This window comes from Scyliorhinus torazame, chromosome 6 (genome assembly GCF_047496885.1).
Source record: "Scyliorhinus torazame isolate Kashiwa2021f chromosome 6, sScyTor2.1, whole genome shotgun sequence".
NCBI lineage: Eukaryota > Metazoa > Chordata > Chondrichthyes > Carcharhiniformes > Scyliorhinidae > Scyliorhinus > Scyliorhinus torazame.
The window spans coordinates 281,921,923-281,948,440 of NC_092712.1; the positions used below are offsets into that span (position 1 = coordinate 281,921,923).

At 45.6% G+C, this 26,518-nt stretch overlaps 1 protein-coding gene across 1 annotated transcript; it reads right to left on the bottom strand.

The window, feature by feature from the left end:
• On the bottom strand, positions 1-26,464 carry mrpl32 (mitochondrial ribosomal protein L32). The gene is made up of 3 exons (XM_072509766.1): positions 26,289-26,464; positions 3,358-3,545; positions 1-453 (listed from the first exon to the last, which is right to left on the bottom strand). Exons 1-3 carry the CDS (start codon positions 26,371-26,373, stop codon positions 196-198), a joined length of 531 nt encoding a protein of 176 aa, XP_072365867.1. The 5' UTR covers positions 26,374-26,464; the 3' UTR covers positions 1-195.
• Between the last annotated feature and the right edge of the window lie 54 nt (positions 26,465-26,518).

The window sequence follows — 26,518 nt, forward strand, 5'->3', positions numbered from 1 at the left end:
TTATGTAAAAATGTGTTTATTACAATGTACATCTCTTATAGATCAGATCGAATTCCTGAAACACTTGCTGGGTCACCAAAAAGAGAACACACAAATTATGTTTTCAGCTACAGTGGCACATTTTAAACTATGCCTATGTTATAGAAGCAAAGGTCCCAGATCAGCGCAACCTTCCTCTTTTATGCAGTGTTCACATTATGAGTCTACTGTAAACCACGATGGGCGCTTTTGATTCCTTTCAATGATCCTCTTCCCCTCATCAGCCTCTGTCGCCTTCTCTTCCTTGTAAAGCATGACAGTTTCTATAGGAGGGGTGTTAAGGGGCCTTCCTTCCTGTGCCTGAATTTGAGCTCGTACAAGGGCCGTTTCTTGTACAACCTTTTGGTAGCAAAAGGCGCACAGCACGTGCTTCAGTTTCAAATTCCCGCAATCTTGACAGACCTCGATGTTGTTCTGAAATGAGAAGAAATTGCAATAACAAGGAAGGAAATGATCGTTTTGAAGATCACCTTCATCATGCTTAGATCTCGGACAGATAGTAGATTGCTCATGTGCTGACTGGGTCGGAGGGCCATGCAGGGCAATACATTCAACGACAAATCTTTATAAATTGTATATGCAAAATGTAGTCCCACACGGATATTTTACAGCCAAAAGAAGAGGATCAAACCCCATGCAAAGGTTAGGCGAATGGGCACATGGAGTATAATGAGGGGCAATGTGAACTTGTCCATTTGGCAGGAAGAATGGATAAGCAGCATACTATTGTGCCTTGGGTGATTTGCGGAGTTCATGTTTTCCCAGTGTCTGCATGGGTTTCCTCCGGGTGCCACCTACAGTCCAAAGATGTGTAGGTTAGGTGGATTGGCTATGATAAATTACCCCTAGGTGTCCAAAAGATATGCGGGTAGTTGGGCTACAGGGTTGGGGTCGGCCAAGATAGGGTGCTATTTCAGAGGGTCGGTGCAGATTCGATGGGCCGAATGGCCTCCTTCACTGCAGGGATTCTATGATTCATACAATAACCGATCAGGAAGGCAAGTGAAATGCTGGCATCAATTGAAAAGAGAATGGAATATAAAAGTAGGAACGTTTTACTGCAGCTGTACAAGGCCTTGATGAGATTAAATCTGGTGCACTGTGTATGGTTTTGGTCTCCTCAGTTCAAAAGTGATATAATTGCATTAAAAGCTGTTCAGAGAAGGTTCACTTGATTCATTCCTGTGATGTAGGGCTTATCTTATGAAGAAACATTGAACAGGTTGAGTCTATATCCATTGGAGTTCAGAAGAATGAGGGCTGATCTTATTGAAATATAGAAAATCCCGAGGGGACTTGACAGAGTGGATACCATGTACCACTGTTGCCCAGATGTGTGGAACTGCTGACATCCCATCTCACTGATCTTTTCTTATGGGGAGAACAGAACAAGGGGACACAGAAGGACAACCTCTTATTCTTAAACTAAGATGGAGATTAGGAGAACTTTTTTTTTCCCTCGGAGGGTTGTTAATCTGTGGAATTCTCTCCCCCGGTGAGCTGTGGAGGCTGGGTCATTGAATTTAATTCAGTCTGAGTTAGACAGATTTTTGATAGACCAAGCAAAGTTAAGGGAAGGGTGTGGAAGACAGGAAAGTAGAGCTCAAACCACAATTAGATCAGCCATGATGCTATTGAGTGGTGGAGCAGGCTCATAGGGCCGAATAGCCTACCCCTGCTCCTGTGTCCAATGTTTCGAAATAACGTTCCATCAAAGTCAGTCACTCTCAGCAGAGAGGGGGAAATTTTATTTTAATACAGACTGGCTGTTGGTCATGCTGCCAGCTGAGAACAGGAGCTGCAAGTGTGAAGAAGCGAGTGACAAACAGTGGGACAGGAATAGATGAGAGCACACCCCACATCGAACTACTGTATCATCTGTCACTATGATTCAGAGAGAAGATGCTTCTTTCAAACCCTTTAAATGCTGACCTAATTTCTAGTCTTGGGGGAGAATTCTAGTTTTTGTGCAGAACTGCTTTGGTCTGGAATTCAGTGCCTGAAAGTGTGGTGGAATCAGATTCAAATATAACTTTCAAAAAGGAAAATAAAAGAACTGCAGGGGTTTTTGGGAAGGAAAAGGGGCTGGGAGAATTGGATAGCTGTTTTAAAAAGCTGGCCCAGTCACAATGGGCTGAATGGACTCCTCCTGTGCTACTGATTCTGAACATCTACAGCGACGGGAAACATGTCACCTACAGTTTTAGGGATCTTTGTGAGATTGCGGTGGGGAAAATGGAAAGAGCTGGTAAAAGAAGAAAGATGACACCCTAAGCTGGCTTCTCCGTCCCGGGTCGCCTGAAGCGTGGGACGGAGAATCGGCCATCAGTGGGGATAAAATTGGGATCAGTGCCAAACGCGATGCTCCGAACCCCCTCCCCCGCTGGCACCGGGATGGAGGTTCACAACAGAGGATGTAAATAAATGCAAATTGGTCCTAATGTCACATCTGCATCAATTTAGTGGGCTGAGCACCCTATTCTCCAGCCCCCCACCATTCTCTGGTCCAGGAATCACGTGGGCAGGGATTACAGATGGTGTCAGCAAACGTGAGCCTGATGTGGGGAACCTCGCAGTGGGCCAAGAGAGCAGCCCCAAAGTCCATCAGAGGACCACCCCCACCACCCACAAAGCACTACCTGCCCACCCTTCCTCTACCAGACCACCCTCCCACTCAACCGTGTGATCGCAATGCATTTAACGCTCTTTGATGTGGTTGATGTTTGTAAACATTGGGGTTAACATTTCAAAGTCACTCATCCATGAAGTTGATGAATGAATCAAGGCTGCAGCTGGTTGTGGAAGCCTTCAGTCAGAGCCCAGTATTAGAAAGGAATTAATGTCTCGCACATAATGGATCCGAGGGGTTGAAACACAGTCACAGCTGTTCTCCTTCCAGGAATGGACATATGGAGCCTCCAGACAATTGTTACAGCTGTAATCTTTTTCACTGCCCTTGTCTGGACTGCTCTCTAGCTTTCAGATAGGGGTCTCTTTTCTGGGAGGGGGGGGGGCTGCAGGACTTCACGATCAGGCCGTTTGCTCATAATGGCGGCCCGATAGTGGGATTTCCTCGTATTCCTCACCGTGCATAGATCTGCATAGCAAGGGATACAGAATTGCTTCCCATAATTCGCTCCAAGAAGGAATGCAAGTCTGCTGCAATTCTCCTCCAGTTGAAGAACAGTCTCCCGCTGTTGCTGGATTGGATTTAACAGAGTTTAAACCCACACATATTAAGACAATTTCTAACAATTCTTGACCTTCCACCCCAGAAACAAATAGTAACTGCAACTGAGCTTACTCTATACAACATACCTTAACTTTTTCCAATTTCCTAACGTCCCTCCTCCGACAGCGGTTGACCTCAATGGTCCGTCGTTTTTTGGGTGCTGCCATCCAGAAGATACTTTCCAGGAAGCTTGGGCTGTCACTCTGGTCTTTGTCACGGGATTCAGCTTCAGGCTGAGGGAAGTCTACTGGGGCTTGTATCGCCAATGCGGGAGCTGAGGGGCAAAAAAACAGAAGTGAACAAATTGTGTTTCACTGAACAGAAGAGTAAAAGCTCCATGTTTAGGGGGAAGAATTGGATGGACTTGCATTTGTACAAAACCTTTCATGACTGCAGGATGGCTCTTTGAAATTGTAGTCACTGTTGTGAAGTAAGAAAATGCAGGAGGCAATGCCTTCAGAGGTCACTTTGGCGCATACTATTCTGTTTTGGAGACATATGGGGAACCTCCTGTCCTCTTGACCCTATCCCCACTAAACTGTTGACAACCTAATTTACCCACCTGGCCCCCACATTAGCCAATATTGTTAATGGTTTTCTTTCTTCAGGTTTCCACCTCTGCCTCAGTACAGAAATGATCCTCAAAGTCACAAATCACATCCTATGTATGCGTGGCAAAGGTAAACCATCCCCAGTGTCCTTCCAGACCTGTCTGCAGCTTTTGACATAGTTTACCACACCATCCTCCTCTAGTACTTTCCCACTGTTGTCCAGGTGGGTGGGACTGCTCTCACATTCCATTCTGATCCATCTAATTGTAGAATCACTTGCAATGGCTCCTTTTCCTGCTTCCACACCTTTATCTCGGGTGTTTCCAAGGTCCATCCTCGGTATCCTCCAATATCTCCTCTGCCGTCCCTCAGCAACACAATTCAATGCACAGCGTCACTTTTCACACCACCCAGCTTTACTTCACCATCACCTTTCTTGACTCTTCCGCTATGTTATCAGGCTACTCGTTCAGAATCAAGTACTGCAGAAGTAGAAATTTCCTCCAATTAAATATTAGGAAGACTGAAAGCATGGTCTTCAGTCCCTTCTCCAAACTCCATTCCCTGATCACCAAGTCCATCCATCTCCCTTGCAATAGCCCGTGATTAAATCAGATTGTTTGTAACTATCACTTCATATTTGACCAAAGACGAGCTTCTGAACAATGCCCACGTAATCACTGCTTTTTTTGCCCCACTAGTGTTGCCCAACTTTGCCCCTGCCTCAGCTCACCGCCAGCGTGTCTACGCTCCCGAAATCGGTGTTCGTCTAATTTCGGCCTCTTGTGCATTGCTTCCTCTGGCCAGCCATTGAGAGCTGCGACTTCATCAGTCCAGGCACCAAGACTGAGTTCTGGAATTCTCACGCTCGCCGCTCTGCCTCCCTTGGCTCCTTAAACCTATCTCTTTGACCAGATCTTTGGTCACCAAACCTAACATATCTACACCGCCAGGAGTCAATTTCTTTCTGATAAAGCTCCTGGATTTACTGTGCTAAAGAGGCAATATTAAATATAAATTGTCGTTTGCTGTACTTGAACCAAACGTGTCAGATGTAATAAAAGTGGAAAAGTCATTCATTTGCAACACAAAAAAGGAAAAATAAATTTAAAAGGATAACCAGTTCTCTGAGACAGAAAAACAGAGAGACAAAGCAATAGGTTTTCAAAAACAGAAACATCCTCAGAAGCAACATAATGCAGTAAAGTACAAATAAAGGAACAATCAATCTACTGCAATGTAACCACAATTGCAGCAATCAGAGTACACAAGTAGCTGCGATATCTGCAGTACCTGCTCAGTAAAGTGAAATGCTCCAGTACTCTCCCTCGGTTCCTTCCGCTGGAGAAATCCCCTCTTTCTATAGCTCACCGAGACCCTCCAGTGACAGAGACCAAGAACAGCAGCCACATTGAGTAACAGTTCACCCAAAGCTGAATCAATGTGCCCAGCTCACAAAAAATAAAACTCCCTCACTATCTTGAAAACAACTCTGGCGTCTTCAATCTTTATGCTGCAGAAATCACAGCAGGAGGTATTTGATTATCAACCGCACACTTTTATTATGTGCGCTGATTCATGTGTCATCTCAAAGTCAGAAAGTTGTGGGTTCAAGGCACCCTCCAGAAACTCGAGTCCATAATTCAGACTGACACTTCAGTGCCATCCTGAAGGAGTGCTGCACTGCCATCCTTCATCTCGATGCTAAACAGAGGTGAATGGATGTGAAAGATCCCATGTCATGGTTTTGAAGGAAAGTGGAGAGTTATTTAGCCCTCAACCAACCCATTATCTAGTCATTAATGCATTTCTGCTGTGGGGTTCTGTCCTGCTCAAATTCACTGCCATATTTACTACATTACCGCATCAACTGCACTGGCATTCCATTGGCCATAAAGCACTTTGGGACATCCTGAAGTCATGTATGGCTATATAAATACAAGTTTTGATTGAAAGTGATAGAATAGAGCAGGCTTTTATTTCACTTTCCTTGCTTTACTTAATGTGGGTCGAGCATTAATTCTGTCACAGCAGAAACACGTGTTGATACTCATCAACATGATAATCTTAAAAGTTTCCTCCTGAAGCCTATAATTATCTTTTTCACTCAACATCAAATGGATCAACGGAGTGTGTGAATTTTATAAAGATTCTATTAAGATTTAAAGCAGTAGTACACCGAAGGAGCTGCAGAGTTTCAGAGGATGTGAATTGTGACAAAAGAATCAAACATACAGGAAACGTGTTTCAGGGATTTAATGGGTCAGGAAAAATTGAGTCAATTAACACCATAGCCCTTCCGGTGTTCTGAAGCAGTACAATGTACAACTCCCAAACGCCTTTATTCCAAGGCTTAAAAACTAACCATGTTTATCGCTTCTGCTTTCCTGTGCCAGGAGAACAATGACAAACTTCCACCAGCATAATGCAGCAATCGGCATTGACTGGCCCCAGTCCCATTTGGCCACAGAGGCCTTTGACCACTGGGGTAAATTAAGGACTGACACAGATAAAGTCACCTATTTTAAAAGGTCAGCGAGTCAAATGTGCATGTTAAGGACAATGATTCAGCTCCTCAGCGAGATTATTTTGCAAGGGGCAGAAGGACAACATGTTTATAAGATTCCCTACAGTGCAGGAGGTCGCCACTCAGCTCAGTCTGCACCGACCTTCACATGGATTGGCCGTGCTAAAATTGCCCAATTGTGTCCAAAACGAAGGTTAGGTGGGGTTACTGGGATAGGATGGAGGCATGGGTTTAAGTGGGGTGCTCTCTCTAAGGGCCGGTGCCGACTCGATGGGCCGAATGGCCTCCTTCTACACGGTAAATGCTATGATTCTATATGCCCAATTCCCTGCAAACCCCCATAACCTGCACATCTTTGGACACGAAGGGTCAATTGTTACCATGGATAATACACCTAACCTGCATATCTTTGACTGTGGCGACCCAGGGAGAATGTGCAAACTCCACACAGGCAGTCACCCAAGCCTGGAATTGAACCCGGGTCCTTGGCGCTGTGGGGCAGCAGTGTTAACCAATGAGCAACCGTGCCGCCCTTTGCTCATCATTTTATTGGTAATCTCCTGACAATTGCAATACTCTGCAGGGTAAATTCATCATCAAATGTGTATGAAATTGTGAATGCCGTCACCTCACACAGTTACACCGTTTGAATTTAATTTCAAATCATGCAACAGAAGGGAACTTGGAAGTGAAAAGAATGTCCCTCCCTCAGATTAAAAAGCAGCCCCATCCGCCGTGCACAACAAAACCATTTACAGAGGCTGCACGAGTGGATTGATTCATTGGATCAACAGCATGACTAGGATTACTTTCTAGCCTAGAGCCACACTGGTGATGAAACCCGGTGCTCTTCACAGATAGAGCATTTCAGGGTTTGGTGATTTTATGGTTGCATTGACTGTGGGGATTGAGGGAAGTGGGGAATGGATGAAAGGAGAAAATCAAAGCAAAATTTTGACACTGAATGATATCTTAGTGAAAGCAAGTGATCGGAAATGCAAAACCCCATGGGCTCGGCAGGGCAGCCCGTGGCCGCTGGCTCGGCAGGGCGGCCCGTGGCCGCTGGCTCGGCAGGGCGGCCCGTGGCCGCTGGCTCGGCAGGGCGGCCCGTGGCCGCTGGCTCGGCAGGGCGGCCCGTGGCCGCTGGCTCGGCAGGGCGGCCCGTGCCGTGGACTTGACTCGCAGGGCGGCATTTAAATTTTATGCGAGGGTCTTGTGGTGTTTCCCTATGTCAAAGATGCTACAGGTCAAATGTCAGTCTTGGTCCAGTCAGTAGCATTCTCGCCTCACAGCCAGGATTGGAGATTTAAATAAAAGCAAATTACTGCGGATGCTGGAATCTGAAACGAAAGAGAAAATGCTGGAAAATCTCAGCAGGTCTGGCAGCATCTGTAGGGAGAGAAAATAGCTACTGGTTCGAGTCCGATTACAAAGAGTCATCGTTAGCTCTTTTCTCTCCCTACAGCTGCTGCCAGACCTGCTGAGATTTTCCAACATTTTCTCTTGCATTGTAGATTTAAATGCCAGCCCAGGATTGGGGTATTTAAGTTGGGATGGCACTGCAGGGGAGAGTTGCAATGCCAGAGTTGCCATCTTTTGGGTTGAGATATTCAACCAAAGCCCCAACTGTCTGTTCAGCTGGGTTACATAGAACATAGAACAGTACAGGACCTTCGGCCCACGATGTTGTGCCGACCACTTATCCCAAATCGAAGATCAAACTAACCTACACCCCTTCAATTTACAGCTGTCCATGTGCCTGTCCAAGAGTCGCTTAAATGTCCCGAATGACTCTTGACTCCACCACCTCCGCTGGCAGTGCATTCCATGCACCCACCACTCTCTGTGTAAAGAAGCTACCTCTGACATCTCCCCTATACCTTCCTCCAATCACCTTAAAATTATGTCCCCTCGTGACAGCCATTAAAAGGTCTTAGGATGCTGCGCAAAGAGCAAAGAGGTTCTCCCTACATCATCGACGATATTTAACCTTCTACCAGCCATACCAAAACAGATTAGCATTAGCCTGTTTTTCCTCTGCCTGGCATGTGGTATCTTGTTGTGCTTCAGCAGTTATCCATTGTCTGCAAAGCACGTTGAACTGGAGCGGACTACAGAAATCTTTCGCAGGAGCAGGAGACAAACAAGCCATTAGGAACAGAGGAGTCGGAGTAATTATTGTAAAGTAATTGAAACTAAAACATAGAAGAAAGAAAAACAAGAAGAAAGTAGAATCATAGAATTTACAGCGTAGGAGGCCATTCGGCCCATCGAGTCTGCACCGGCTCTCGGAAAGAGCACCCCACCAAAGCCCCACATCTCCACCCGATCCCTGTAACCCCATCTAACCTTTTTTGGACACGAAGGGCAATTTATCGTGGCCAATCCACCTAACCTGCACATCTTTGGACTGCGGGAGGAAACCATAGCACCCGGAGGAAACCCACGCAGACATGGGGAGTACGTGCAGACTCCGCACAGACAGTGACCCAAGCCGGGAATCGAACCTGGGACCCTGGAGCTGTGATGTGATAGTGCTAACCACTGTGCTACCGTGCTGCCCAAATTGTCGAATAGTTTTGTAAGGTTTAAGGACGGGGACTACCAGTGCTGCCCAATCGGCGAATTTTACTGGCCAAATGATCCACAGGCCCTCTAGTCGGCATCAATCTTCGCCAGTAATGCATAGGGATTGGGCTAGCCCGAAAATATTTTGGCAGCGCTTCAAGAACGACATGAATTTTTGTCTTGTTAAGAACTCAGTAACAGACTCCCCTGGGGCCCTCTCAGCCATGCTGGGTCGTAATGGTTCACTAATAGTTCTACCAGCTCATCAAAGGTCTTGGAGTCCGGTGCTGCGGGATACGTGAGGCTTTTTATTACGCACAAGGTGGGGGCTCCACAGGCAGTCAAAAGTACTGTCTGTCGCTCATCAGCACTTATAGCATTAGCTCTGAAAAAGTAGCGCAAACGATCTGCGCATTGCATCTAATCTTCCACGCTTGCATCAAACACATCCAGTCTCCCAAAGAGTGGCATTTTGAAATCAGTGCAAACCTTATTCTGGTAGTATAATAGGAGCTGACCATTCTTCCAACAGTTAGCAATGCCAACTGTAGCTCCATTTTTACCCTCGTCGCCAAAAGAGTCCAAAACGAGGGGTGTAAAGAAGCTTATTTTATCACAAAGTAAACTAAGAACACAGTACATTCCGGGTCCCAGCCGGGACTATTCATGCTCGCCTCCCATCTGGGCTGGCTTTTATGAGAGAGTCTTTGCTCCACTTATGGGCCCCCACCCATCAGCGGGGAAGCTCGTATTCTATGATGCTCACGGGAAGACTAATTGGTCCTTCCTGTAGGTCTCATACGGGTTATAACACTGACTGTTATTTTAACCAGTGGCCTGATGAAGCTTGTATTCCATGAGGCTCACAGGAGGTTAATTGGTCTGTCTTGTAGGCCTCATGTGGGTTATAACACTGACTGTTATTGTAACCAGTGGCCTGAATGGGAAACCATTGTTGCTTTCCTGCCATATGAAACTAGCACTAAAAACATTGATATGGTTCAGCAGATTATTCTCCTCGAGCATGGCTGGTGGAGGCTGCTAACATTCTGTGGAGGAGACTGAAGAAGGTCTTGGAGAAGAACCTGGAGTAGCTCTGGGCCTAGAAGGCCTGGCTGTGGAGTGTACCTTCTCACCATTGGCAGTGTGGTGATATACCTGTGCACAGTTCTGTGTATAGTTAGCAATGTGACCACCAACCAGCTGGTAGAGATAGAGCTCGATCACGTGACTCGAGACACCCGCCAGTTGATAGTAAGACATACAAGGGGATGGGCGCACTTCGAGTAGCTCCAGGAGAATTCACTGAATTCATTTAGTAGCCATCATCTGTATTATAGTTTGTTAGTTATCTTTCCACGTATTAATTATAAATAATCTTTCCAGTTGAACAACTATATGTTCTGTGTACATCATTGCCACCGTCACAACACAGGACACAACAGGCAGTAGAAGTCAGAGTAGGACGACTGACAGAGCAACAGCAAAGTTTGTCCTTACACCAGGGATGGAAATATGACTGCTGTCTTCCTGAGAGAGAATAAAAGGTTTGTGTTCCAAGGCACCACTACCACTCCCCAAGGTCATGTTTCAGTAATTCTAGTAATCTATTAGAGGATTGATTGCTGGACTGCCGTAACATCTTTTTTTGCATCCTATAATCCACAGCCATAATGGCAGAAGACTGAATTTGCAGAGCATTAAGCTGATCTTGCATCATGTCTGAACATCCATTGGAAAATTCATATGTTGGGTAACTGCTGCTTGCGCTCCATTGAAAGTTGCAACATCAGTCATCCGACATTATGGGCAGGATTTTCTGGCCATTCCCACCGGCGGGATAGTCCAGTCCCACCAACGGCGAGCCTCAGCCATAGGTGCCCTGGAAACCCCACAAACAGCGGTGGACAAGAAGGTCCCTTCACCGTCCAATAACGGGATGCCTATGCTGCCGCAAAAAAAGCCATTGTGCTGCAGAAAGTCCCACCCTTTGGAGGGCTGAAGGGCATATTCCTGTGCTGTACATAGCATGGGCTACTAACGATTGGCAGGCGCGCGCGATCTGGGAGAAACCCTACATTCTTTCGCGCGGGCCCGCTGTGTCGCTACACCACGTTGCGCTGTGCCGGCACGTAAATCACCACCACAAGCATGCGCTGGCGTGGAAATGGCCATCACGCGCATGCGCGGAAACGGTCATCATGCACATGCGCTGGTGCAGAAACGGCCGCCGCGCGCATACGCAGACCTGCACCGGCAGTGCAGGGTCACGTATCGACGTCGGAGCTGCGTGAAGCACTTCAGCGCCATGCTGGCCCCCTGTGGGCCACTGAATCGCTGGGCCAAGAGGCAAATTGACGCCGGCGTGAAACACTCCGGTGTTTACACCGGCGTCAACATTTAGCCGGGATTTTGGAGAATCCCAGCCCTCACCTTTCCAAGCTGAAAGTGTGGATTATTATCAACATCAGGGATCCACGAGACAACAAGAACACAGACCCTCCATTTTTGGCTATTGAATAGACCTGGAAGCTCTGACCAATCCTCAACATGTGGATGAGAATTGGGAGGGGGCCAGGAATGGATACTTGACGTATAATATATCAGGACTAAAATATCTGAAAATCTTTGATACAAGATACCAATTCTGAAAATAGAAAAACAGTTAAGTCATAAAGAAACTTCTTGTTGAAATTAGATGTTTCAACCATCAGACACTTTAGATCATTTTAGAACCATAACCAATTCCAGCACATTCATAGCAGTGAAGAAGTACTCTGGGCTCGACTTAACCGGTTTTGGGCACGTTTAGCGGCTGCAGTGTCAAGAAACAGCCCGTTATTTAATGACACTTTGCTGTTTCTTTTGGCTTCGGGGTATTTCTCTCCGCAAAGGCCGCACTTAGTAATTTCCTGCTGGCGAGCCAAGCAAGAAAGGCTCCTCGTAGGTCGGGCCGGAATTTTATCTGGCTGCCCCAACCTCCTCCCTGTTTTCGATACCTCTCTCCTACAACCTGAGGAAGGCCCCCAGAAACATACCCTCACCTCTCCTCCACCTGACAAGGCCCCAACCCCAGGCAGTGCCAACTTGGCACCTGAGAACCCTGGCAGTGCCCCTGCCAGCCTGGCAGTGCCACCCTGCAGCAATAAATGTTACAAAAAGATGGAGATCAGTGACAATGTTAAAAGTGAAAGGAAATACATAACACCGATTTACAAGAGATTAAAAAATCTCCCATGTAAATACAATAAAGAGAAAACTAAGGGCGATGTTACGTATACTCTGAAAATATACACAGAAGGCTGAAAACAAGTCTTAAAAACAGCAACAAATCAGGAAACGACAACAGATTTAACAGCTGCAATCACCACTAAAACATCTGACACTTGGTCACAAATCAAAACAAACGGCAAGGACAGTCGACTATCCTCTCCCTGTTTTGAAGCACCCATTACTGTTTATTTTTCTTAACCACCCCACTCCACCAATCATTAATTATTCCAATGATCAATATCTGTGATTTACACCAGAATACAAATACTCACATGAAAGTACTGGCTTCACTTAGAAGAGGACACAAACTTCCCCAAAACTCTTTGAACATTCCAATTTCAAGCACTGTTCAGCCAGCTGTCAAAATAGTGGTTTCACAACATGGCTATGCCTTGAATAGCAAGAGCTCTGGTACAGAATTGTCTCAGAATGACAGACAGCATTGTCAGTGACCCCTCACACCCAGGGCTTTGCCTTCTTCCAGACCCTTCCATCAGGCAGAAGGTACAGAAGTCTGAAGACCCGCACATCCAGACACAGGAACAGCTTCTTCCCCACAGCTACCAGACTCAACGACTCTCCCTCGGACTGATCTGTTCCCTGTAAGAACACTGTTCACGACACCCTATGCTGCTCTTTTTCGCACTGTAACCAATCACCATTTGTTGATGTACCATTTGTCAATGTTCTCTGCCGATTATTCTTTTGTCTACTATGTACGTACTGTGTACATTCCCTTGGCCGCAAAGAAATACTTTTCCCTGTACTTCGGTACATGTGACAATAAATATCAATCAATCAAACACAAGCAACAGGCACCAGTTCGGGGGGGGGGGGGGGGGGATTCTAGTGTCTGCACAGTTCGCATGATTCCCCAGTGGGGGCCTGTCTTACTGTAAAATCAGTGTTTGATATACCACACACATGATTGCTAACAGCTACAAGAGAAGAACAGAAATTTTTTCTGCTTGTGCTTCTAGAATCAAGCACTGGGCTTCAAAAGTGGTTCAAACATTCTCGGCCTTGACTGGACGCAGTATATCAGAAATTGTTGGAAGACCATGGATATGCTTTCAGTGGACAGGACAGATTAAGAAATACTCCAAAAAGGGAATCTCACTATCAGCCTCGAATTAAACAACAGTGGCAAACTTACTTTTACTTTTAAAACTAAATTCAAGTGATTAGTGGAGAAACCAGTTGCAAAGGGAAGGTGATGGGGGTAGTGGTAATATCACAAAACTAATAATCCAGAGGCCCAGACAGCTAATGCTCTGGGAACACTGACTCAAAACCTACCAAGGCAGCTGTTGGAATTTAAGTGCACTTAATAAATCTGGAATTAAAAGCTTGTTTAATGGTGACCATTAAACGGTTATTAATTGCCGTTAAAAACCCATGGGTGAGTTTTTAATGAGACAGAGGAACGCCGGATTTCCAAAAGGGGTTTGAAAGGAAGGTTGGGGGCTGAAATCATGTTCGGCAACAGGCCGGAGAATCCAAATTCCCGACAGAATCAGGGGCGGTGCCGTTTTCGCGATGCTCCGCCCCCTCCAAAGCAGAGTACTCTGAGTAAGCCGCACGGCCTCAGGATATTGCCTGAGGCCCACCCCCCAATGCTCCGCCCCTGATCGGCTGAGTTCCCGACGGCGTGGGTCTCTTATGATCTCACCCGTCGGGAACTCAGCGTGGTGGCTGCGGACTCAGTCCAGCGCCGCCGCCAGTCGGGGAGGGCTGATCCGCGGGCAGGGGGGACATTATTCAGGGCTGGGGGCACTGTATTGGGGCGATCCGGGGCGCGTGAGCCGGCCGAAAGGGGAGGGGGGGGGGGGAGAGAAAGGCTATTTTGCAGGCTGGGGTCCATGAGCGGCATCCGTCATGTAGCGCGCCGCGACATTGCAGTCTACCGCCATGCGCATGCGCGGCCATGGACTACTCCCAAAACAGTAGTCTCCCTGATCACAATCCTGGTTCCTGCATATTGTACATAGACGTGGGTTTATACAAGCACTTGAGAATTGTTGCATAGCACAGTGTGACTATGCTGACCTCTGCTGCTGGTGTGGAGCCGGCTAGAGCTGGGTGCTCAACGCTGCCTTCCTGCTAGCCCCCAGCAAAATGGGGAATCGGTAGCTGTTTTGCACCAGTTTTCCTGGCATAAAACGCCACCGTTCCTACGCATGGGGACATAGCCTCCAAATCGGAGCCTCCAAATTGGAGAATCCAGCCCCTAGAGTCTTTCAGGGGCTGCTCTTTCAATTGGGTATATCTATCTCGTGGGTTTGAGTCTTCCTCGGAGACGAGAGTTCAAACTCCATGCTGACACTGCAGTGCTATACGGAGGGAGTGCTGCACTGTCACCTCAGATGGACATATTATGTTAATATTCGACAAAGAGCAATGCCATTTCGATACTTATCCCTCAAACAACACTAAAAATGGATGATGTGTTAATCACACTGCTATTGAGACCTTAGGGGGAGGGGGGGGGGAAAGAGAAGTTTCTGTAAAATGACATGGGAAGATGGGGTAAAGAATAAAGAAAAGCAGCTTGAACAATGTTTTGAAGAGGTGGAGGGGATAATGCAAACCGCAACATCAGGGACAAAGGAGATGGCCCACTGTGACACTAGCTGTGAAGGAAAGGGCAGAAGCAACAGAGGTGGGAATCTGTTGTGAATATGAACTGGTGTCTGCCTGTAGATCTTTCTGTCCAACTATATCTCATAACAAATATGCAAGGGGCCTTGAATTCAATAAATTGTCAGTATGTAACCAACTAGATTCTATAAATGAACAGGGTATAACATTAAAATAATGACTTTGTTGCAGTGCCTTCCTAGCATGCCAACTGCAAAAATATACCCCAGCTCCTCCCAAACAGTAGTCTCCCTGACCACAATCCTGGTTCCTATATAATGTACAGACGTGGGTTCATACAAGCACTTGAGAATTGTTACATAGAACAGTGTGACTATGCTGACCTCTGCTGCTGGTGTGGAGCACTGCACTACAGCTTAATCCTAGGAACAGCTGGCCTGTTCCAGCAGCAGCATTGCATTATGCGCAACAAATTGCTTGTATTTGCCAATTCATGAACTGTAAATAGTACCCCCCATTCCTTCCTCTCCAACAGACTATGGACTCGCATCATGGAATCCTTACAGTGCAGTAGGAGGCCATTCGGCCCATCGAGTCTGCTACAAGCCTCCGAAAGAGCACCCTAAAGTACTCGAAAGAGCCCTGTAACCTAACCTGTGCATCCCTGGACACACAGGAGCAATTTAGTATGGCCAATCCACCTAACCTGCACATCTTTGGTATCCCCCGTTCCTATGTTTGTGACTGTGTCATTCTTTAGCTTAGTACCTTGCTGAAGAATTTTAAAATGCCTCACAATGAATTGAAGGTTGCTGGAAGAATGGCAGTCAAGATGCTGATATTCGATTCTCGATCTGGTCACCATATCCAGGTGTCAAGTGGGATACAAGAAGGGGAATAATTTGAAAGTCGCCATGGGCAATTCTCACACATCTTCCAACAGTGGGTTATGGAGTATGGTATTCCGGATGTAGCTAAATAAGCAACTCCTGGGATAGCACATGAGAATCTAAACACTGAACAAAATTTCAAACAAAAGCACACAGATGGCACCTAATAGCATTCTCACACGAGTTTAATTCTGCTGTGAACCTACAAATTTAAAAGTAACAATCTAGCTATTTGACCCATGAGCATCTTCTTCAAGCTGGCCATCTAAATCCTTCAAATGTTACAATTTCCAGCACGTGCCACTTGTATCGACCTCCAACTAAAAATGAAGGACACAGTGCGAGTGAGGCCAAACAATGGGAAAAGTCACAGCCCTGCTGCTATTTCAATGAGCTCTTATTTCAAGACTATGCTTCTTGAAACTTTTTACCATGACAAGTCAATTTCAGTTCCGTGATGGCAATGTCGGCATCTAGCACGGAGATCACGCACCTCATGGTTCCAGTTTGAATTTAGGCAAATAGGCTGGCAGGGACATGAAGACCACTGTAAGTACCCTCCTCAGGAGGGTAGCAGTGCTAAAACAAGTGGTCCAGTCAAACTAAAAAAAAAACACATGTACACAAGAGTATTGGTCAATGATTTGGTTTTTGTTACTAATGTCTTACACTGTTCATTATTCCCAAAAGGCTTCAAACTGTTCTCGCTCTAAGGTTACCTGGATCTAAAACTTGAGGCAAATCCAGCCATTGATCCTACAGAACCCCTACAGTGCAGAAGGGGCTATTTGGCCCATCACTTTTGCACCGACCCTCCAAAAGAGCATCCTACCATGGCCCACTGCCTCGCCCTATCCCCGTAACTCCCCACACTGAGCATGGCCAACGCACTCAAGTCTGCACACCTTTGGGACTGTGGAAGGAAACCCATGCAGACACGGGGATGGGCCGAAAGTTCTCCTTCTGCACTGTAGGAATTCTATGATACTATGAATAACATTTCAATAGGAACCTTACATCCAGCAAATAGAGGAGAATTTAATCTGAACTGGCTGGACTAGATCCGATTCCAGAGGTGAAAGGGCACCAACTCCCACCTTTCTCCATCACGTGTTTAAAAGAAAACACTGTTTGCTCTTAGAATTTGAGTGATAGGATTCATTCGCAAATTGTCTTGCTCTAGTGGATCTAAATCTGGTGGCTCTTATGCAGAAAGTTACAGAAATAAATTCCAAAAGTTAAAATTGTACGTGCCAATTACGTCAGAGGGACGAGAGAGTAAAAATAGTCAACTAAAGAAGATTCTTCTCTATTTTAAAACAGAGCAAGACTACTTAAACACCCAGATGTTTTTGCTCTTATTTATTGCCAGCTTAAAGTAGCTTCTAACTGGATGCATCTAATGTCCAGACTCTGGCCCCTGTAGCCAGGTTAAACTACAAGTTGCACATCATTCTCTCAACCACGGTAGCACAGCGGGGAGCACTGTTGCTTCACAGCCCCAGGGTCTCGGGTTCGATTCCTGGTTTGGGTCACTGTCTGTCGGAGTCTGCACGTTCTCCCACTGTCTGCGTGGGTTTATTCCGGGTGCTCCGGTTTCCTCCCATAAATCCCAAAAAACGTGCTGTTAGGTGAATTGGACATTTTGAATTCTCCCTGTGTACCCAAACAGGCACCAGAATGTGACGACTAGGGAATTGTCACAGTAACTTCATTGCAGTGTTAATGTAAGCCTACTTGTGACAGTAAAGATTATTATTATTCCCGTACCAGCCTCCCCGAACAGGCGCCAGAATGTGGTGACTAGGGGCTTTTCACAGTAACTTCATTTGAAACCTACTTGTGACAATAAGCGATTTTCATTTATTATATAATCCTTGTGCAGGATTTTTCCAGACAGCCGGGGTTCCCATCCCACCACCCCAAGATTTGGTGAGGAATGCATTCCCACCAACCGAGGCTTCCTGCAGCTATTTAACACTGTGTGAGAGGAGGCAGGATTTCTGCTTTTTGGCTGGGAGAAAGACATGCCGTTTGATTGGCCAGCTGCTCTGTAGCGGTGGTCACTGCTAGGACTACGCGCAGTCCTAGTAGTCTAAAGTCCCAGAGCCCACAGGACCAGGTAGGTGCAAGGTCTCATGGTGGGAATGGGAGTGGTATGCCTAGGAGTTGAGGAAGGAGGGGTGAAAGGTCACGATGGCAAGGTGAGGCGAAAAGGCTGACAGCGCACCTGGGGTTGGAGGGGAGGGCGGGGATTGATTGGGATAGTGGGCAGGTGATGATGGCACCCCGGGCAGGGTGATCTGCCAGGCTTCCTCCCATCACCGAACATCTCCCACTGGCTGACAAATTGCAGGGAGGCAGGAAGCAGCATTAAATGGGCAACAATTGGCAACTTAAGGGCCTCAACTGGGGTGAAGATGGGCAGGCCACTCTTGGGCTCCCCCTAAAATTGCAAACAGCTTACTGCAATCACATTCACATTGAACTAGAAGAGCAATGATATTGATATACCTTCCAAGAAATGAACAGTTTCACCTCTGCTTCCCCTCCCACTTTCGCCAACTAATGCTGCACCAACGTAGGTAAGGAGCAGATTAAATAAAGAACTTTTAAAAGTTTAAACCAGAGTATCAAGTGTATTCCAAGAAAAAAAAGGCAGCAGGGTGGCACAGTGGTTAGCACTGCTGCCTCACTGCACCAGGGACCCAGATTCAATTCCAGCCTTGGGTGATGGTGCGCAGTCTGTACTTTCTCCCAATGTCTACGTGGGTTTCCTCTGGGTGCTCCGATTTCCACCCACATTTGAAAGATGTGCAGGTTAGGTGGGCTAAGGGGATAGGGCGGGGGAGTGGACCTCAGTAGGGTGCTCTTTCAGAGGATTGGTGCAGACTCGATGGGCCGAATGGCCTCCTTCTGCTCTGTAGGAATTCTATGGTTCTAACCAAGGAGGGAACTTATGGTAACAAGAAAGTAAAATTCTGCAGAAACTGGAACTCTGAACTAAAAACAGAAAATGCCGAAAACACTCGGGCAGCATTTGCAGAGATAGAGAGAAAGAAAAGAATGCTGAATGTTTAAGGTTGCTGATCTTTCTGACAATTTATTATGCTCCAAACAGTTTCAGAATGATTGTACAATGCTACATTATTCACTGTAATGAAAGGTTGGCAGCAGAGTATCCATCTACCTTTCATGGCCAAGGACTAGGGCAGTACCTTACTTGTAAGCAGGAGTCAGTGTTTCACATGGGATGTCCTGGTAATGTTGGCAACCACTAATAGCTGGATGGGATGGAGCGAACATTCAATCACTTAACTGAATGGTATTACTTGTCAAGTAACTTTTGTCAACAATCAAAATGATTCAATAAGACTTCGGCAAGGCCACCGACTTGGATTTGATTTGTCACGGGTGCAGAGGTACAGTGAAAAGTATTGTTCTGCGTACAGTCCAGACAGATCGTTCCATACATAGGACATACACAGGCATCAGGTGAAGCATAGAGTGTAGAACTACACAGTCGAGAGGGTGCGTGATGAGATCAGTTCAGTCCATAAGAGGGTCATTCAGGATTCTGGTAATAGCGGGGAAGAAGCTGTTTTTGAACCTGTTAGTGTGTGTTCTCAGACTTTTGTATCTCCTGCCCGATGGAAGAGTGAGCAAGCCGGGTGGGAGGGGTAGTTGATTATGCTAGCCGCTTTCCCAAGGCAGCAGGAGGTGTAGACCGAGTCAATGGCTGGGAGGCGGGTTCGTGTTAGGGACTGGGCTAGAGTTTTAAAAATTTCATCAACTTTGTTTCCAATTCCCACTCCTCCTTCACCTCCACATGATTCATTGCTGATATTTTCCTTCCTTTTCTTGGCTTCTCCATCTCCTATGCGGAGACGAGATTGCTTACTGATATCTAGTAAAAGCCTATCAACTCCTCAAACTACCTTGACTATATAGCCTCCAAACACAATTCCTGTTAAGGATTATTCTCCATTGGCCGTGTTACTCCATTGCATTTGTTCTGACAACGGCCCCTTCATTAATAGTGTTTCAATTTCTTTGGACAGCGAGTGCTCATCGCAGTTTTGCTGTTGGGATTTTCCTCTTTCTTTTATTTGTTCTACCACTATCCTCTTTTTGCCTTGCGCAGCTTCATCCCTTTTGCCATTTAATCACTCCTGCTTCCCAGCCTATGACGGACTTTCCCATTTATTTGCTTAAAACCCATTACATCGCGAACTATTTTCAGTTCTGATGCAAGATCATAAGCTCTGCTCATCTCTCGCTACAGATCCAGTCTGACAGGCTGAGTATTTCTAGCATTTTCTCTTTTTATTATAGTTATCTTGCAACAAATGCTTGTGTCATAATTTAACCACCTCTGTTGGTTTTTTCCAGACCTTGGACAGCCTGGTCTCTCCTCAAGAGTAAAACCCAAGATCAAATAAAAGCTGCCAGTCTACATAAATAATAAGCCTATGACTGATTGAAGGAGAAGGGGAACCAGTGGGTGCAATATATTTGAATTTCCAAAAAAGGTGTCAAAAGGCGATTACGCAAAATTAGGATTATAGGATTGGGGGCAACTTATTAACCGGAATTGAGATTGGTTAATGGACAGAGTAGGAACAAACAGGTGATTTTGTTTGGCAGACTGTAACTGGCGGGGTACCAAAAGAATCAATCCTTGGGCTTCAGCTATTTAAAACCTGTGCTATTTACAATCTGTATTGATGACTTAGATGAGGTAACTAAATGTCACACATCCAAACTTGCGAATGACAAAATTAGGCAGGAAAGTAAGCTGTGAGAAGGATGTGAAAAGGTTGGGCGAGTTCTCAAGACAATTTGATTCAATCCCTGTGGCATCAGGAACGCCATAGTATACAGCAAAGGGAACGTGCTCTAGTACCAGGGGGAACTCTTTTTTGGCTGGAGTCATACCCAAGCACAAAAGGAAAACGCTTACAGATGTTGGAGGCCAATCAGCTCAGCCCCACTGGGTAGCACTGCAGGGGTTCTTCAGGGCAGTGTCCTCGACCTAACCATCATCAGCTGCTACATCAATAGCCTTCCCAGGAATGGAGATGATTCATGGTGACGGTACAGCATTCAGTTCTATTTGTAATACTCGAGATATTGAAGCGTTCCCTTCCCACATCTCCAAGGCCTGGACAATATACAGGCTTGGGCGGGTAAGTGGAAGTAACAACTGTGCCACACAATCCTGCCATAAGTAACTCATCTCCTGCTTCGCCAAAGCCTGTCTGCCATCAACAAGGCACCAGTCAGAAATGTAATGGAACATTCTCCACTTGCCTAAATAAACATACCTCCAACAACACTTGAGAAGGGTGATAATATCCAGATGAAAGTGGCTACTTATTTGGCACCTCACCCACCACCCTAAACATTGACTCCCACCATCACTGATGCACGGTTGCATTAGTGTGTACCATCTGCAAGATGCACTGCAGCAACTTGCCCAGGTCCTTGGACAGCTTCTTCTAAACCAGTGACCTCTTCCACCTTGAAGGGCAAGGGTAACAGATATATGGTGACCACCCCAACTCGAAACTCCCCTCCAAGTCACAAACCAAATATAACTGCAATTCCCTCACTGTCATTGGGTTAAAGGCCTGGAGCCCTCTTCCTAACAGCACTACAGGTCTACCTTTTCCACAGGAACTGTGGCAGTTCAAGAAGATGGCTCACCACCACCTTCTCAAAGCATTAATAGGATAAGTAACTGGAGCCCCATCAGAAATTCCAATGGTCACCACTAGTCACAACCTATAATTATAGTATCTGTCCATTATCCTCAAGTCTCTATCTCCTGTTTCTCAGCTAAGTTCCTCACCTGATCAATAACTTGTTCTCAACTCATGAGTTTTAGCCTTTATCAAATGCCTTCTAGAACAGAATATGAATAACAGCCAGAGACATTCAATTGTCCACTACTTCAATCACATTTTCAAAAGCTTCAAACAGATTCATCAAAAGTGACCTACCCTGCTGTTGGCTCTCTGATCACTTGACAATCTAAAAGGTGTTCATCTTTGATTACACACTGTGGTAATTTACCAGTGAGATATTAAGGTAACCAGTTTATAATCCCCTGGTTTCCCGCTCACCTTTCCTGAAAAGTTACAGGGCAGTCACTCTCGGTGGCACAGCGATAAGCACAATTCATGAACTGCAATTTTCTTTCCTTCATTCTCTCATGTGATGTGGCACCACTGGTGAAGCCAGTACTTTTGTGCACCTTGAATTGCCTTGAACCAAGTGGCTTGCAAGGCCATCAATCATTTTTCTGTGGGTCTGGCGTCATAAGCCAGATCGGGTCAGGACAGCAGATTTCCTTCCCAAGCCAGATCGGGTCAGGACAGCAGATTTCCTTCCCTAAAGGACATCAGTGAGCCAGGTAGGTTTTTACAACAATCGATGATAGTGGTCATGGTCATCATTACTGTGACTAGCTTTATTATACCAGATTTATTAACTGAATTCAAATTCCACCAGCTGCCTTGGTGAGAGTTGAACCCTTGTGTCACAACATTAGACCGGGCCTCTGGATTACTAAGGCAGAGTTTCAGCATCTACCTGCCAAATCCCCTCAATCATGTACATTTCAATAAAATCACCTCGCATTCTTCTAAATCCGATGTGAGTAAAGGCCCTACCTACTCAATCTTTTTTTAATCCTAGTCTCAGGAAACATTCTCTGAACTGCTCCCAATGGAAGTGTATCCCTCCTGAAGCAACATGACCAAAAATGCGCACAGTGCTCTAGGCCTGGTCTCACCAATATCAAGACTTCCCTACTTTTATAACCCCCTTGCAAGAAGGGCCAACATTCTATTTGCCTCCCTAGTTATTTGCTGTACCTGCACGCTGACTTTGTGATTTATGTATTGTACAGGATACCCAGATCCTCTGTACTGCAGCATTCTGCAGTCTCTCTCTATTTAGATAATATTCTGCTTTTCTATTATTCCCAAGCGCGTGCAAGTTCACGTTTTTCCATAGAATGCTCCATCTCATCTACCAATTGTTTTCCTCTCACTTCACCTACCTACATCTCTCTGTATCTTCACAACTTGGTTTCCTACTAAGGCTTCTCCAGTCTTATATTTTAACCTATTCACCCAGTCCACACTAGTTAACTGCCTTCACGCCCTCATATTCGTTTTAATTTAAATATCAAACTCTAATTATGGACCCACAATCCTCACTTTCAAACGGTGAAATTTTATCACATTATGATCAATCGTGCACAGAGGATCTTTTACTATGAGGTCTTTAATTAATCGCGCCTCATGACACATTACCAGGTCCAAAGCAGTCTGGTATGTTGCAGAATGCTTTATTCTAAGAAACTGTCCTGAATATACCCTACGGGCTACCTTTGCAAATTTGATCTGTCCAATCAACATGAAGATTAAAGTCACACGATTATTGCAGTACCTTTCTTGCAAACCCTCTATTATTTCTTGATGTTAGGCAGCACGGTGGTACAGTGGTTAGCATTGCTGCCTCACGGCGCCGAGGTCCCAGGTTCGATCCCGGCTCGTTCACTGTCCGTGTGGAGTTTGCACATTCTCCCCGTGTCTGCGTGGGTGACACCCCCACAGCCCAAAGTTGTGCAGGGTAGGTGGATTGGCCACACTAAATTGCCCCTTAATTGGAGAAAATGAATTGGTTACTCTAAATTAAACTTTTAAAAGGAAAAAAAAATATTTCTTGATGTGTACTCCGTCCTATCGTGAGCTGCTGTTAGATGGCCTATAAAGTATGCCTACCAGTGACTTCTTTCCTTTGCTATTTATCTCCACCCAAACTGATTCTACATCTTAAGTTTTCTGAACCAAGACCATTTGTCACTATTGCACTGGTTGCATCCTTTCAAACAGATGCACTCCACCTCCTTTTTCTTTCCTCCAGTCTTTCTGAAATGTTGAATACAGCACAGTGGGCTAAACAGCTGGCTTGTAGTGCAGAACAAGACCAAGCAGTGCGGGTTCAATTCCTGTACCAGCCTTCCCAAACAGGCGCTGAAATGTGGTGACTAGGGGCTTTTCACAGTAACTTAATTGAAGCCTACTTGTGACAATAAGCGATTATAATATTCCGTATCCAGCCTTAGTCACCTTGCAACCACCCCCCGTAATGGCCAACTTATCATACTCATTTATATTTATTTGTGCTATCAATTCATCCATCTTGTTCGGATAAGGAGCTTTTAATTCTGTCTTTTTACCGTTTTTGCCTATTCTGATATTCGCTGATGTTTATACATTCTGTTCCGTTTCACTTTCCATATCTCCCCTCTCAAATCTGTTCCCTGGCTATTTATTTTAAAGTCCACTCTCCAGCTCTAGTTATTTGATTCACCAGACCATTGTTCCAGCATTATTCAGGTGAAGATTGTCCCAACTTCCTCTTTCCCCAGTACTGGTAAGAAGTCTTATAACACCAGTACTGGTGCCAGTGCCCCATGAATTGAAACCCATTTCTCCCACATTTATCTTAGAGCCATGCATTCAGCTCTTGAATCTTATTTACCCTATACCAATTTACTCATGGCTCAGGTAGAAATCCCGATATTACTTTTTAATATAGCTCCAGCTGCTCATACTCCCCAACTGGAACCTCTTTCTTAGCCCTACCGATGTAACTGGTATCCACATGGACCACGCCACTGAATCCTTCCCCTCCCACTCCTCTCCAGTTCCAAGGAGATGTCCTCAACTCTGGCACTGGGCAGATAACTGATGTAGAGAACTGCATCTAACCTCCTGACTATACTATTTCCAACTGTACTTACATCCCATTTAACTCCACAACTCCAACTCTTCACCACAGTACCGTGGTCATCTTCCATCGAACAGGAGACACAAAAGTCTCAGAACATGCACCAACAGGTTCAAAAACAGCTTGTTCCCCGCTGTTACCAGATTCCGGAATGATCCTCTTATGGACTGAACGCTCTACACATCTTCTCTGCTGAGTAGTACCACACTCCTTAAGCTTCACCCGATGTCAGTGTATTTACATTGTGTATTTATGTCATATGTTTCACATATGGAATGATCTGTTTGGACTGTACACAGAACAATACTTTTCACTGTACCTCAGTACACGTGACAATAAATCAAATCATCCATGCTCATTCTTTTTGCAATCCTTGCTCTCGTTCACACAAGCTACAAGAGCATCAAACTGGTCAGAAAATTGAAAGGCCCGATGCTCTCCAGTGCTACCTGTGGATCCCCATACCTGCCTCACTCACAGTCACACCATCCTATCCAACACCACTGATCAAATTAAAAATACCTAGCCTAAGGGGCGTTACTCAAAGTCGGAACAAAGCGCCCAAGCAACTTTCCCCTCTCTTGATGCATCACAGCATCCAAAGCTCAGACTCCAGTTCATCAACTCTGAGCCAAAGTTTCTCAAGCTGCTGTTGCTGTGGATCACAGTGGTGTCCACCAGCACACATAATATAAGGACATACATCACCTTCCTTGCCATCATTACTGTGCTTTATTCAACAAATTAAGTTTAGAATTATCACTCAATGGTAATCTATAGCTATATCAAGTGCTAACTAGTTAAGCTATAAATTTAATGCATTCATGTTTCGTGGAGTGACTTAATCCAAATAGACATTTTGATTTCAAATGACTTATTTTTATGAACTGCAAAACTTCTGTCTGATGAGTTCCATAATTGGCAGCATGGTAGCACAGTGGTTAGCCAGAATGTGGCGACTAGAGGCTTTTCACAGTAATTTCATTGCAGTGTTAATGTGAGCCTACTTGTGACAATAAAGATAATAATTATTATTAATTGCAAATTGGACAGACTTGTGCTACTGAAGCCATGTATAGCTCACACATGGATGGTCAATGTCCTCAGCTTCCATACTCTTTCCAGGGTCAGAGATGACAACAGAAAACTTCATAAACTGTCCTTCAGCACAGTGGTTAGCACTATGGCTTCACAGCACCAGGGTCCCAGGTTCAATTCTTGGCTTGGGTCACCGTCATTGCGGAGTCTGCACATTTGCCCCGTGTCTGCGTGGGTTTTCTCCGGGTGCTCCGGTTTCCTCCCACAACTCCAGAAAGACGTGCTATTAGGTAATTTGGACATTCTGAATTCTCTCTCTGCGTACCCAAACAAAATGTGGTGATTAGAGGCATTTCACAGTAACTTCATTGCAGTGTTAATGTAAGCTTACTTGTGACAATAAAGGTTATCATAAAAAGTTGAATGGGAGTATTGTGAATGTTGGAGTTTTTAAACATCAAAAGCAATATGCACGACCCAAAGAACCAGATTGAGAGTAATGTTGGGAAAACGGAAAACCATACATAATATCAAACTCCTCATCTGCCATTTACAAGTGAATGCCATTCAGAATTTAAAAAATAAACAGCAGCACCACCATTACAACAGATATCAGAGGCCAATGAACACAGTCCTGATACCATGGATAATAACTGTTAGACAGATAGCCAGCCAAGGAACCCAGGGGTAAATGATGGGGTTCCTGGATAAACACATTCGTCACTTTCCTTACTCTGCTGTTACTGCCCTCACATTCTCACCTAAACGTTGCTGAAGGCCCAGCCCCTGCAGCAGAGCTCGTTCCAGTGTTGACCAAGACGGAAACAGTCGCTGTAACGACGCCATTGTGGAATGGGCTGGAGGTCAGAATAAGAAGCAGATGTTACAAAACTTCACCGCGACCACGCAAGCGCGACAATTATGGCGCGCGCGGATAAGCTGGCAGCTTCGGCACGTGACCACGGCCTCGACCCCCGCCTCTTGGCCGTGA

Excerpts from the sequence above, each read along its gene's own strand:
- mrpl32 (XM_072509766.1), bottom strand. The coding sequence starts at position 26,373 with ATGGCGTCGTTACAGCGACTGTTTCCGTCTTGGTCAACACTGGAACGA. Across the intron at positions 3,546-26,288 it reads GGGCCTTCAGCAACGTTTAG|CTCCCGCATTGGCGATACAA; the intron begins GTGAGAATGTGA and ends TTTGCCCCTCAG. Across the intron at positions 454-3,357 it reads GGAAATTGGAAAAAGTTAAG|AACAACATCGAGGTCTGTCA; the intron begins GTATGTTGTATA and ends TTCTCATTTCAG.